This window comes from Micromesistius poutassou (assembly GCF_964030765.1).
Source record: "Micromesistius poutassou genome assembly, chromosome: 14".
Classification (NCBI taxonomy): domain Eukaryota; kingdom Metazoa; phylum Chordata; class Actinopteri; order Gadiformes; family Gadidae; genus Micromesistius; species Micromesistius poutassou.
In genome coordinates, this window is record NC_140284.1 from 17,763,436 (window position 1) to 17,778,005 (window position 14,570).

A 14,570-nucleotide genomic window follows, 5' to 3' on the forward strand; every position below is an offset into this window, starting at 1 on the left:
TGGAAACAAAAGCACGGTGGAGGGGGCTCAGGTTCACAACATTGGGGAAAACGGCATACTGCTTTGCACAAGCGGTATTCTTATTATTATTATTATGAATCCATGATCCCCACCCTTACCGCCGCTCAGTTTATCATTCGTCACCAGAGCGGCGGTCCATCCAAAGCCTCAATAATGTTAAAAGCATAGGCCTTAAAAAAAAATCTCAACACATTATGCAAAAATGTTTTGATGGGGCCCTCTTTTGGCCAAATATTGAAACTGCTTCTTAAAATGAAATCATGAAAGTCAAAGCGTTTATATTGGTTGTCTACACGGGTTTATTAAAAAATGATCGTACTTCTTGATCATACACAAGTTACATTTACAATAACAAGCATTAAGACAAAAATATTTAAGTACCTGGGTTTGGAGTTACAATCAATTTCAAACATCCCAAAAATTCAGACCAATATGCCTGAAGAGGATTAAATGTTAATATAGAAATCATGACAGTGTGCAGTTATGAAGTAGGCCTACACACATTTGGTCACTAAATATATTTTAGAAATGCCAATGACAATATGCTGGATTCAACAATTACTTCAGATAAAAAGCACCAATTGGTGCCTTCATTAAAAAATACCAAAAGCAGATCATCACATTTAACATTAAAGCCAACAAAGCTATGTACAAATACAAGTGTACATTAATGCAACCACATTATACATTTTGTTAACAGTTCTAACATCAATGACTGGCAATGGATCCACTTTACAGTTGCCATGAGTAATGACAGCTTATACAAAAACAGAAATTAAAAAAACTTTATAATGAATGCAGTAAAAAAAAAATACATTTACAATCAAATGTACTGAAACTATTTTTCCCAACAAACAAAAAACTTCAATGTACCTGCAGTCTGTCTTCAATATCATCTTTGTTTTCAAAACAAAGATAGGCTTCAGATCACTACGCTGATGCCACTACGTGAGCTTCTATCCTACAAGACAAAGAGAGAAAAGGGAAGAAAGAGTCAATAAAAGGGAAGCAGAGGAACCAGAACCATCCAACACAGAAACAGGCAGAAGAAGGAGAAGGAGAGAGAGAGAGAGAGAGAGAGAGAGAGAGAGAGAGAGAGAGAGAGAGAGAAGAGAGAGAGAGAGAGAGAGAGAGAGAGAGAGAGAGAGAGAGAGAGAGAGAGAGAGAGAGAGAGAGAGAGAGAGAGAGAGAGAGAGAGAGAGAGAGAGAGAGAGAGAGAGAGAACGTTAGTAATCGCTAGAAGATCTTACGGAGAAGCGGTCGTAGTGCTTCCGGCCCTTGTTCTGTCCCGGCTGGCTCTCGATGGAGGAGTAGCTGGGGGGTTTCTCCGGCCACAGCTTCCCTTTGCCCGCCCGTCCCCGGAGGTCCTCGTCCGAGCTCCAGGACCCCCTGCGGCTTGGCGGCGAGTAGCTCCGCTCCCTACGCGACGTGGCTACGCGGCGCATCTCCTCCATCAGATCATCACGACTGCGGGGCCCTCGGCCTGGACGCTCTGCTCCTCCTCCTCCTCCTCCTCCTCCTGCTCCTCCTGCTGCTGCTGTTCTCCTTCCAGCCGAGCCTCCTCGGTCCGTCCCTCACCCCTCCACGAGCACCACCACCACCACCACCACCTCCTCCTCCTCCTCCTCCTCCTCCTCCTCCACCTCCACCTCCTCTGCTCTCCCAGTCCGAGTCGTCGCTGTAGCCTCTCAGAATCCCCCTGCGTGGAGGGGAGGGTTCCCTGTAGCCGCCACGGCCGTCGCGGTGGCGGCGACTCCCGCCGCCCCCGGCGCGCTGTGAGCTCCCGCTGGACTGGCTGGAGACCCGCCGGCCCCCCCTGACCGCCGCCTCCTCCCCCGGCTCCGGGCCCCCGGCGGGAGGTGAAGCTGGGGCGTGCGCTGGACAATGGGCGGCAGGGTGATCACCCTTCTCTCCACCCCTCTGACGCCCATCTCATCCAGGGCGGACAGCATGCTGGGGGGGCCCGACGCGAAGGGCACCGCCAGGGGGGGGCGGCTGGGCCGGGTGGCGGCGCGGGCCGGCCGGGGGCAGGTGCTGCTGCATGGGGCGCGGGGCCGCCATCATGGGGACGTCCATGCCCCTCACCTGGTGCTCCAGGAAGTCCAACATCTGGTTGGGGTCCTGGTGGCCGCCGTGCATGCCGTCGCTGCCGTGGTAACCATAGTGCTCCGGAGGAGGGGGCTGCTGGAAGAGGGGCATTGGCTGCATCCCGATCGCGCCATGGCGAAATTCTGCTTGGTTGGATGTTCTGAAAACGAGTCTGGAGTGCAACAGTGTAAGAAAGTGATACCACTGCAGTAAAAAAAAAGGTTGAGAACAAAAAGAAAAACGCCACACTGTGCTTTCACGAATCGATGGATGACCTACTTGAGTAGAGCAGGGGCTGGCCGTGGCTGGAGACGTTGGAGCTGACGGGGGCGTACATGGGCTGTCCGTGCATCCATGGAGCCATGGCCTTCTGGGCTTCACGGAGCATCCTATGCTGCATCACGGCTGGGAGTGGGGGTGAAGAGGAGAGCCAGTTAGGGGCTTTTAACCGGTCCACACTTGAGGATAAGGGTGTTAACAGACGGGAGTCTGCGCATTTCAACATGTACGGTTTTACAACGTCAAACAGGCTGAGATGTGATTGGCCGCTCTGCCACGGTCATTTCCACCTAGTGTGAACCGACTTTGTATCACTTTGCTCCGAGTGCAGCATCTATGCGGAGAAGCCGAGCTGTCGTCTACGCCCAAGGCAGCACCACGCCGCCACCACTAGGTGGGGCTTCAGCGCTTGATCTCAAATCCATAAGAAAAACATTGGTATTGCTGACCCTGAAAGTTGGGACGTTGTTAGGCCTATTTTGGGGGGGGGGGGGCTAAGCCACCCCAAGATGATCAAAAGCCCCCCTTAAAAATATAGTTATTTATTTATTATCATCGGCAGGCAGAAATAGGCTTAAACTTTATTTGGAGAGAGCTTGAAAGAGATGAGTATATATATTTTCATTTGCATTGATACATTTTCTAACATATTTCCCATATCGCCGCAATATGCCGCAATATATTAAATCATACCAACTCTTTGTTTAGATTAAGTTTATGGATTTAAAAGATTTTAAAACTTCACAAATCGTATATAAAGCAAGAAACAACCTACTTCCAGGAAACATTCAAAGATGGTTTAGTGACAGACTAGGAAATTATAATTTAAGAGGGAGACTGAATCTGAGGCAACAAACGGTACACTCTACACTCAAAAGCATGTGCATATCTGTCTGATGAAGTTGTCTGATGAAGGGTGAAGTTGTGGAACAGCTTACCAGATAAGATCAAAGATTGCAAACATATTGCACAGTTTAAAAAGAAGCTTAAATTATACACACTAGGAAAATATGGAATTTGTGAAGATATTAATTGATTGAAATGACAAGTAATGATACTCATAAAGGGCTATGTATGTATGTATGTATGTATGTATGTATGTATGTATGTATGTAGGTATGAACATAGGAGTGATTTTAATCATCAACGTAATATATATTATTTGTGAGTATAAATAAACATAGGAGTGATGTCTGTTACATGCGCAGTTATAAGAAAAAGGTTTGTAAATATAAAAATATATGTAAATACTTAACATTGATCGTGTAAATGGTTAATTTAACTGAAAGATGGGGGTAGGGACCAACAAGCTTTTGCTTCCCTCTACCCTCTACTTTTTTTTTTAACATGAAATGGGACTTTTTTATTTTTTTTATTTTGTTATATATGTCTATGTTGATTCTTAAATATTTTATTTGTTAATGTCTACATGTTCAAGAAAATACATTTTTTCACTTTCAATTATTTATATTTTTAAAAAGGAGGCCATCCTGAAGACTCGGTAGAGGGAAGCAGGAGGTCTTAAGGCAGGTAAAGAAAAAAAAATAGTGAGCCAGAAAACAGGCCCTGATAGATGCTCTGCTATACTCTCTACTGATATAAATCATGAATTAAAGAAGCACTTCAAAAGATGTGATAAAGATTTTGGCGTGCGCATTATAAGGGCCTAAGCCCCCCCCAGTCTTTCAATCCTGGTGACGCCCCTGCCTGAAAGCACGAGGACATGGGTCCGAGGGACCAGAGGGAGGAGCGGCCTGCCTCACCTTTCTCTGGGCAGCAGCAGGTGCGCGGGCAGCACGGGCAGCGGATGTAGCAGCAGCACTTCTGCGGGCAGCACTGGCAGCAGCAGACGCCCAGCAGCAGGATGAGCAGCAGAGCCCCCAGGATGATGAACAGGACCGTCAGCCAGTCTGTGGGGAGCAGCGAGGCCAGGGGGTCACGGAGCACCTCGAACTGGGGAACGGGAATGGCTCTGGGAACGGGCCTCAAATATTCACCCAGCAGCCCTTTTGCGCTAAAGCCAAAATTGCCACATGGCCGAGCCTGGTCGGACGCACAATAATGTTTCTAGAATTTTGGCATTGATTGTGGTAATTATAACCTAATATTGTCACGGTCACCAAATCTACATTGATTCAAAAAGAACATCAACACAATTAAATACACATTTTAGACAAAGCTCCAGGGTGACTAGAGCTATTTTTAAAACATGCCCTGCGGACGACTCACGTGGTCCCTGCAGACGACCAGGTGCCCGCAGAAACCATGTTGGCTACCCTGGCCCTGTGTGAGCTACCCCCGGCCCCCTGTGGGCTACCCCTGGCCCCGTGTGGGCTACCCCCCTGGTACCCTGTTGGCTACCCCCCTGGCCCCGTGTGGGCTACCCCCCTGGTACCCTGTTGGCTACCCCCCTGGTACCCTGTTGGCTACCCCCGGCCCCCTGTGGGCTACCCCCCTGGTACCCTGTTGGCTACCCCCCTGGTACCCTGTTGGCTACCCCTGGTACTATAATCTGTTGTTGTTGCCATTCTTCCAAATCTTTCTCTTTTCTTTCTACAAATAAGCAATCCCTTTTCCCAGAACATGCATTATGGATCGATCTATAATTTCTTTAAATAAAAAAACACTTAGTATATATGAATACTAATACAGTGGTGCCAATACCTTTAGGGCCCAGAGGCCGGTCCTACTGTACTTACGGTAGACGATGAGTTTGATTTCCCGATCAGAGTCCCCTACAGTGTCGCCAGGTGCATCAATAGTGCAGAAGTACATGCCGTTATCCCACCACATGACCTCGGTAATGGCCAGGTCTGCCTCTGGAAAATGATACCAACTCATTGAAATGGACTATGTGAAGAAAGAATCAGACATTCCTACTCATTACTGGCTCCTTTTGCCGGTAAATTAACTGCAGCCTGGATGAGCTCTATGGGTTGAGACAATAACAAATCAGAAAATGATGTTAGTAACCGTAAATAAACGCTGTACAAATGAGAAAATTGTGGTCGCATTTTCTCGGGTGAAATTACAACCTGTTCATATATTTGCAATTTAATGCAAGTTATGCATGCACAAAACCTACACACAGTCCCATTAAGTTTACAACTTCAAAAATATAACATACACAAAGCGACTGTACTTTCACATATAGGCCACATATGTGCATGTTTCATCGATTTACATTTAGTCACCTGGGGCCTCATGTACAACGCTTGCTTACGCACAAAAAAAGCTGCGTAAGCAACTTCTCACACAAATGTTCGGATGTACAAAGACTGACTTGACGTGAGAAAGTGCGGTTCTCCACGCAAACTAAATGCCTGGCTTACGCAGATTTCTGCTGCATTTTGTCAGTTGGTGGCAAATCAGCGCAACAACATTAGGCCTATGCGATCACGAGTCCTGAAGTAATATTGCAATATGAGGCTAGTTCAAAGTGGATTTGAACGTCGGGATGCGTGATCTTAAATGCACTTCAATCATACGTTATTGTTGTCGAGACGCATAATGTGACACTGTTGTTAGGCTAAACTTAAACAGACCCATAAGACTAAATAGTCAATATTGGAATTAAAAGGAAATTAAAAGGAAGCCCCAGCAATATTATTTTCAGTGGCTTGTTTGTTAAACAGTTCATATTTTCCGGACCACGCATGACATCTGGGCTAGTTGATCTCTCTTCACGCATTTGTTGAGAAATTCTTGACTGCAATATTATTATGTGATGTTGAGTGGAGTAAGCACAAGCCATTGTTACTTAAAATCAATCCATCAATGAACTAGTCGGCCAATTTCGAATTATGTACATATTATTGACACCTTGGGTGTATGGAAACAACCTATCGTCAGCATGCATCCAAATAAATGAGAATATAAAAGCATGCGCAAAATGTGGCAATAATCGATTGCGTGCGTGTGTCAAAATGAACGGGTGTTCCGCGACTATTATGATTTTTTGGCTCATGATGATGACTGGCTAATCAGCCGATTCGGAATCCCAAGAGCTATCCTCTTGGAACTATGTATTTCTCCTAACGAGGGCACTACTGCAGGCCTATTTATACGAATTAGCATATTAAATGAGGGAGGAGACTGGGCGGAGAATCGGGCTTGTGCATGTGCGCTCAATTCCACGTTAATTGGGATGTACAAAGAGAATCTGCGTGAAATCGTGCTTGCGCAAGGATTGATACGTCCAGATTTTTTTGTGCGCAGCAGCTTTCCAGATTTTGACGTCCGCAAAGTTTTAGTCAGAAATCCACGCAAGTCTTAGTACATGAGGCCCTTGGTCAGAGGCTTTTATCCAAAGTGATTTCTGGGTGAGGCAGAACCAACGAAGCATATCATCCATGTAGTTGCTATTGTTTGGTATGATTGCAGAGCAGCTGTTGGAATTAGGCACAATGGTGTTGTTTGTTCATACCATTCAATGTCATGCTTCAAAAACCTAAACAAATCCCCAGGGATTTCATCACGGATCAGACCGTTCCCGATGGTCGGTGTCCAAACCGAACCTGTGTAGGTGTCACTGTGGGACTCACTGTTTAGAATGGTTATCTTGCGTTCGCGGTACTCTGCACCCAGCATGGCCTCGTTGGTGCCCCTCTTCTGGACCACCGTGCGCAGTGTGCGCTGCCGGTCCGGGCAGTCGTTGGCCGGGTCCTGCCCAAGGCTCAGAGCCGCCTGGTAGGCTGTCAACGTGAAGACAACCAGGGGGATGTTGACGTTAGATGAACCGACGGGGGTAAGAGCCAATACTATCCTACAGGGGCCATGTAGGGTAACGATCTCATGTTTATGTTTGTCACTTTCTCTCCAATTGTGTTTTTTTTGCTGTATTTTCTCATTGTGAGACCATCCTGCTACCGTGAGATTTCTTGCAACGTTTTGAGCAACACTTTACACTCCATGATACAGTACCATCCAAGTAAGGATTCATCTGAGATATCATAGAAAATAGTATCAACACTGCTAAAGTATAAGCACCACTGACTGCTCAAGAAATGTTGTTGAAAAAGTATTCCTCTACATTTAACCAAGCATCTTCAAATTCATCTAAAGGACATTGATGGGGAAATGTCAGATTGTCAGCAAACATCAGAGCATTTAAGAGTGATATAAAGAATCAAAAAGGTAAAACCTAGTTCATTACCATGACACAGACTGAGAGGCTAAACTGATTAGCTGTAGCCTGCATTGTCATTCTAGAAGGGGGGGGGGGTGGGGGGAGTGAAGAGGTCATGTCTGTGGAAGGCAGGATATTTACACATTAAAGAAGTGAGAGGTTTGCATTAAGTATCAGACCTCTTGGCTCCATAGATAACGCTATTCAACTGGGGATAGGAGAGCCCCTAAATTCAGAGAGATCTCATACAAAGGACTGGTGCAATTCATAAACCAAAAGACAAAGTAGTGAGGATTATATGTGACGTGTAATTAGAACTTCGTCTTGGGTATCAATTAGCCTTTTCCGTTTGAAAAATAGTTCTCTCTTTGGAAAGTTTGGCCAAGCACAAAAGGTATCAAAAGCCTTACGAATGAGAATCTTTTCAACCTAATGTCAGGAATGCACATTTCTAATCCGCCCTGTGGTCACAAGTCTCCAGAAACTCCCACCATATTATGTTCCCTCTCGCTTCTAGATGGGCGACGTCCCAGCAAAGCACCATCCTGTGCTGGTGGTTCGGTCTGTTTTTTTTTTTTTATGGTTTCTTTACAGAGCCACACAACTTAAGCACCGGCTCACTCACCCGTAGAGTAGTACTCCAGCACAGGGTCTTTACAGAAAGACTTGTACCTCCAGGTAACCAGGACGTCTTGAGGGTTGGCCGAGGTGGAGTAGTCACAGCGGAGGATGACCGACCCGAAGAGAAACGTAGTCCTCTCTGTTTCGGGAACAATAACCTGTATGGCAAACACCTCTGATATGGAGAAGAGAGGGGTAGACGACATTAGAGATTGTAGACAAATAATACTAATACAACCAATTGAGACGGCAACAGAATATATCTGAGTAGGACAAAATTATGTATAGGCTGGTATAACGCTAGTGTACATTAACTGAATATGAGTATGCCTACGTCAATATTAATATTAGCCCAGCCCTATATTGTGTTTAGGAATCCTTGCACAGTGTAGACTTGGATTGTTAATTCAAGGTCATCAACTATTCAACCGTTTTAGAAATCATGCATCCAGGGCCTAAATGCTTGGTTGCTAAAAATGGTTACTAAAAGTCTGCCTAGATTCTAGGCGTTTTACAAAATAAAAGGTTATTTGAGGGGGCCTATCTGTAAGAGCAAGGTCTAGGTCTAGGCCTGAACTGTCATGCAGCATGCGTGCACTTTTAAAACCTTTAAGTGAGTTATACTAATAAGAATCTGACCCAACTGGTAGCGTGCAAACGCACATGTAGTAGGCCTAACTATTTCTTTAAAGCGAAATTGCTGCTGTCAATCATCTGCAGTGTTTACAGCTCTCAGTGGGGTGTTGACAGATCACAACGCTAATCGAAAACAAGACTCTTCCACATCGAAAGAGAGCGTTTAAATTGCCGATATGAAAATATATAGGCCTATTCATTCAATTTACAATTTTTTTGTAAGTTTTTTTTCCATTATCTCGTGAAGTGGCACTGGGCTGTCCTTGCCGCCTTGTTTACACCTGTCGATTATTAACCTGTCCACATTCTTTATTTTTACAGTTTGTCAATGTGTCTTAGACCTATATCCTACATCGATAAAGTATTGTCGACATGTTAAATAAGTGTGCACCTTCAAACATTTTGAAACAGGATTACCTTTGGGCAGGTGAGCCAGTAGAAGTGCCACCAATATCATATTTCCCATCTTGTGCTCCCAATCCTATCGCGGAAGCGACGGCCACTTTCCGTTTTAAAACTCAATATTTCGAGAAAATACAAAGCGCCCAGACTTCTGCGTTGCGTAGAAACGTATCGACATTATTTTCCATTGAAGACGGTCGTTGCGCTCATGTTTGTTCGTTTTTTTTTGTATCCGCTTGTTAAATCGTGAGTAGGCTATGGCACGGCGAACAACTTTCCCACAGCGACTATCCAGCGGCCCTATCGTCCCATCCCCCAGCTCCAGGTGACATCACTGACCCCTCCCTCCCTCGGAACAACAGGTGGATATCTCCGTGAATAAAAGAGTTCAAAATGTACAACGGGAATAAAGAAAGCTGGCGAAGAGACGATTGCTCACCGCGCCCGAACACCCTTTAGTGTTGGTGAATTACTGTGGCCTTTTGCAACATGCGTCGCATATCAGCCTACCAATGGGTAGGGCTCTGTTTGTATCTCTCCAGGCTCCTATTCAGTTTATTCAAAACACTCCTGACTAAAGCTCAAGTAGGCCTACTACTCGCTCTTGAATAATAATACAGTCTGCTTAAAAGATCGTGTGGGATAAAGTACATCTGATCTGGTTTTCGAGCTTTGGCTTAATTTAGAATTTTCTGTTCCCTAATATTGTGAGTAAGTCTAGGAAGAAGTCATTCATATATTTTTGTCTGTACCTATAATATTTATGCTGTATCTGCTATGGTAGGTTACAGTTAACAAGAGCATTTGGGAAATGTAATAAAATATGTAATTATGTAAATATATAATTGTTTTCCCTTAATTGTTATTGAGGGTTTAGGGGTACATGCAATATTGTGAAATAGTTAACAGTTGTATAAATTATGGTTGTGAGAACAGTGAAGTGTTTATTTTGTTTTGTATATTTTTGATAAGCGACGATAAGAAAACATACTCATTATCCAGGGTAAACACACATTATCACACTTTTATCAGGAATAGTGACCACACACATACGCACATTTATGGATAGATCATAGTGTTTTATTTTGAAGGCATCGATTTTTCCAAGCAAGTATAATATAAAGATGTGCTATGGCACATACTCAAAGCCCATGAAGTGACCTAGAGGCCTGAATATGTTCATAATGTAACGAATGGGTTTGGATAGTTTCAGTGCATTTCAATATATATTACCATACAATGATACATATTGGCTACAAAAAGTACTAAAGCACATCAGATATATAGCACAAACAAACGCACTCAGTTACACACACTTTCACACACTCACTCACATGTGTTTGTGCACACACACACACACACACACACACACACACACATATATACACACACACACGCACAGAGTAAACCTGAGCTGTGGCATATTGAGTGAGAAACAAACTGAACTGAAAAAATATTGTACAAAAATCCAGATCAAAGTGCGGTGACCTCTTTCTGCTGAATGTTACACAACACAAGGAATGTACTGGAATAAAAAAAATACACACGAAAATACATACGAAATTGGCAACAAATTGGATGATTGAGAACAACTGGGCACCTGTACAGAATGGCACTCACCTTGGCAATGGCATTATTATTGTTTATTCGTTACGCAGCTGATCTGAAAGGACCCTAAGAGTAACCTCCAACCTGCAGGAAAGCACCTACATATGTATTCATATAAATACCTATGGTGATATCAGCATAACTCCTCAGTCATAACGCGTACACCCTTTACTCTGCTGCACTAAACTCTCTCCACACACAATATTGCGGTTCTCATTCATTCCTCATGGATGTCCCCTCCATATCCTTGGAATTCCTTGCCAGAGTCTTTTCAAGTAGCGATGGTCCTCGGTTTCCTTCACCATGGGCCTTTCCATGTTAAGCGAACGGTTAAGTTCTTCATCAGTGCACAAAGGAGATGCTTTGAATGCGTGAGAGTCTTTAAAGGCGATGGATGGCAGTGGGGTGTGAAGCAATGGGGGGGGGGGCGGGGACTCACGCTGTTCCCCGTCGTCACACTATGAGATTGTCTCGGCTCAGTGCATGGCTCTGTTTGGGAAGCACACATGGAGAGCCACATGTTAGAGAGACCAGCCCTGAGGAACATGCTGGGTTAGTGGAGTCAGTCTGTTCAGGTCATGTTAATACTGATCGTGATATGGAGTGCAACACAAGCTTGTTGTAGCCTTTCGGATATAATATTATGTTATTATTTGATTATATGATATGATTATATGATATGATACGACGCAATAATGTCCCCCCTTTGTGTCCGAATGACACTGTAACATGCGTTGTGCTGCTGACCCGTCGCGCAGAGAAAACCTCAGCTCCCCGGTTAAAAGTTAAAAGTTTGCATTAGTTGCAATGAGTTGAAACGGAAATAGGTTAGGGGAGAAGTCAGAATGAAGATGCATATATGTCCACATATATGTAACCAGTTCAAAAGGATCATTCATCCAATCCAGGGAGCAAGTACAACAACGTAAGAAGGCCAGTCAACCCGTCTAACCCTAACCCTTAACCCTCCGTCCACAGAAACCAGGGCAGAGCCAGGGGCCTTCTCTGGTACTACAGGTAACTCACCAGGTTCCGGTTCCTGTCCTGCTCCTCCCGGGCCCCCGGTAAGGCGTGGTGGGGCCCCCTCTGGGGCGGCGGGAGGTAACAGAACGGCCGCGCGTCCGGGTCGGCTGTCCTGTACCGCGCGGTACCCGGCGGTTCTACGGCTCGGTACCGCTGGTTGCCGGATGGTTCTGCCGTGCGAAGACCCTCCCGGGTGGGCGGTTCTGCGGCGCGATACCGTTCCTTACCGGGCGGTTCTACGGCGCGGTACCGCTCCTTACCGGGCGGTTCTGCGGCGCGATACCGCTCGTTGCCGGGCGGTTCCACAACGCGGTAGCGGTCCGAGCTCACCTCGGCCCGGCGGTACCGCTCCTCTTCCAGCTCCGAGTAGGGAGGCAGGGAGTCCTCCTCCTCGGGACGGTTGCTAGACGACCGGCTGTAGTAGCAGTCGCTGCCCTTCCCCCTGGAGCTGCCCTTGGAGGGGGTATCGCTGTCCTCCTCCGCCCTGCCCCCCGCTCCCCCGCCGCCGCCGCGCACCGCCCGACCCCTGACCTTGCTGTCCAGGACGCCGCTCAGGAAGCCGCCGTCGTAGCCCCGGTCGTCGTAGCCCCGGTCGTCGCGAGCGCGGCGGCCGCGGGGCCGCGAGGGCCGGTCGCTGTCCCACGTGCCCCTCCTCTTCTTCTCCAGCGACGGGGAGGGGCTGCGCCGGCGCCAGCCTCCGTCGCCGCCGTCGTCGTCGTCGTCGTCGCCGTCGCCGTACGCCTCGCGGCGGAAACGGCGAGGGGGGCTGCCGCCGCCGCCGCCGGGGTAGTCCCGGTCGTAGTCCCGGTCCCGGGGGTCCCCGCGGCCGGCCCGTGTGCCGCCGTAGGAGCGGGCGAACTCCTCCAGCTCGTCCAGAGAGCCGGTGCGCCCTCTGCTGCTCAGAGTCTTCCTCTGCAGGTGCTCAGAGCGGGGGTTCCACCTGCGTCACGTGATCACAGTTCACAACGCAGCCACGATTTACGCAAGAGTTGGTTCAACATTTACATTACACATTACATTCCTGCAAGGCTTCCTCCCCCCCAGACGATAATGAATTATACATGAATTGCCTGTCCACCTATTTATTTACATTTGAAATGTATGACACCTGAAAAGTAGTATAAACTGAGGGGGTTAAAGGGGACATATTATACCACCAGGTGTGAGTGTGATTGGCCATTGCAAGCCGTTTTGAAAATGTGCCGCTTCTGACATCACAGGTCGGTGTGTCCACCTAGACCAGGGATGGGCACCTGGCGGCCCGCATCCTCACTCTGTGAGGCCCGCAGATAATTTAAGATTTAAAATATATATATATATATGTATATATGTATATATACATATATATATTTTTTTTTTTACAGAAAACTCGATCAGCAAAAACCGTACCTTTCAGTCAAGATGAGAAGCAGAGTATCTTTTAATAGAATTCAAAGGCGAACCCATGTGTCTAGTTTGCTTAGAAACAATATCAGTCATGAAAGATTTCAACTTAAGTCGCCACCAGTGGCGTCACTAGGCTGTTTTATTCGGGGCTAAAGCCCCGGATCAAATTGAAATAGCCCCGAATCTATTTTTGTTTGAAAAAATAATTAAAAAAAACAAAAAAACAATCCGCCATCAACAATCTCGTCCTCCCGCGATCGCTCGATGCCCCCCACTGAGCCCCGGATGTTTAAGAAACCTAGAATCGTGCCTGGTCGCCACTACTACAACTGCACTGAATTTAATGCTAGCTGTTGCACTTAATGTTGGGCCACTGTTTTTCAGTTATGTATGTGAGCCCTTTGCACTGAAAAAAATAAGAATCACTCACTCACTTTTAAAACAAACTTGTTGTATAGAGTATAGACATGTTAAAAATGGCATTTGAGCATGGAAAATATGAAATGGATGTATGTTGATTCAATTAACATACATAGACTATGAATCTGAATGATTTTAGGTAGTGGTCATCCCCAAAATGCACCAGAATACAGGAACTCACATCTACCAAATTCAAAATTTTCTGGGGGAGGACTCCCAGACCCCCAGTCCATGACTACCTCACACCTACAACTTTCATCACCAGCCACCACTGATACAGACATAGGTGAAGAGCGCGGTCATGTGGCCCTCTGATGGTGATGATGAAAAACTGTGGCCCTCTTAATCATGAAAGTTGCCCATCCCTGACCTAGACGTACGCTGGATAGATCAGTCTACCAGCCTACCCAGAGGACTGTAGCAAACGTTTCTCATCTATCCGTCATACATCTCACCTGTGATGTCAGAAGCGGCACATTTTCAAAACGGCTTGTAACGGCTAATCACACTCACACCTGGTGGTATAAAATATCCCCTTTAATGAGCCCATCATTTCAGATGGTGGGTAACTCGGCCTGAAGAATGTCCACATGGAGCTGACCTGCTGTCCAGCTCGTTGTCCGATTGGTTGCCTCTGAGCCGCCTCCCCCTGCGACCCTGGGTGGGCGGAGCCGCCCGGCGAGCTGATTGGTCGTCAAGGTCCACTATGGACGGGAGCGCCTTCATCTGGACTGTTTGATAGGTGTGCCTGAAATCCATGTTCCCGCCTTCATGGAGTGAGCTCAGCTCTGATAGGCTACTGGCTGTTTTGGACAGGGATTGAATTATGAGGACGTACAGGAAACGATATATACAGAAACCAGTCTGTTCTATAGGTGATTTGATATTTGTTATAATACCATAAACACTAACCTTCCCAAAGTACGAAAGGTTTAATCATTAAACAAGTGCACTGTAA

The 14,570-nt window shown here is 46.3% G+C and overlaps 2 protein-coding genes across 4 annotated transcripts in view; both read right to left on the minus strand.

Moving 5' to 3' along the window:
• Positions 1-773: 773 nt before the first annotated feature.
• On the minus strand, positions 774-9,465 carry ildr1b (immunoglobulin-like domain containing receptor 1b). The gene is given in 13 exon segments (XM_084478676.1): positions 774-982; positions 1,272-1,493; positions 1,495-1,827; positions 1,829-1,891; positions 1,893-2,012; positions 2,014-2,237; positions 2,240-2,281; positions 2,389-2,514; positions 4,152-4,298; positions 5,088-5,207; positions 6,933-7,082; positions 8,142-8,312; positions 9,191-9,465. Coding segments are annotated over 13 exon segments (1,806 nt in total). The 5' UTR covers positions 9,240-9,465; the 3' UTR covers positions 774-943.
• An 812-nt stretch (positions 9,466-10,277) lies between these two features.
• Positions 10,278-14,570, minus strand: part of LOC311358001 (immunoglobulin-like domain-containing receptor 2) — a 13,489-nt gene continuing 9,196 nt past the window's right edge. For all 3 annotated transcript variants that reach the window (XM_084477979.1, XM_084477980.1, XM_084477978.1), the window contains 3 exons: positions 14,214-14,415; positions 11,810-12,746; positions 10,278-11,272 (listed from right to left, as the gene is read on the minus strand). In XM_084477979.1, the coding sequence (XP_084334105.1) occupies positions 11,237-11,272; positions 11,810-12,746; positions 14,214-14,415 (1,175 nt within the window). In that variant the 3' untranslated portion in view covers positions 10,278-11,236. The remainder of the gene's footprint in view (positions 11,273-11,809; positions 12,747-14,213; positions 14,416-14,570) is intronic.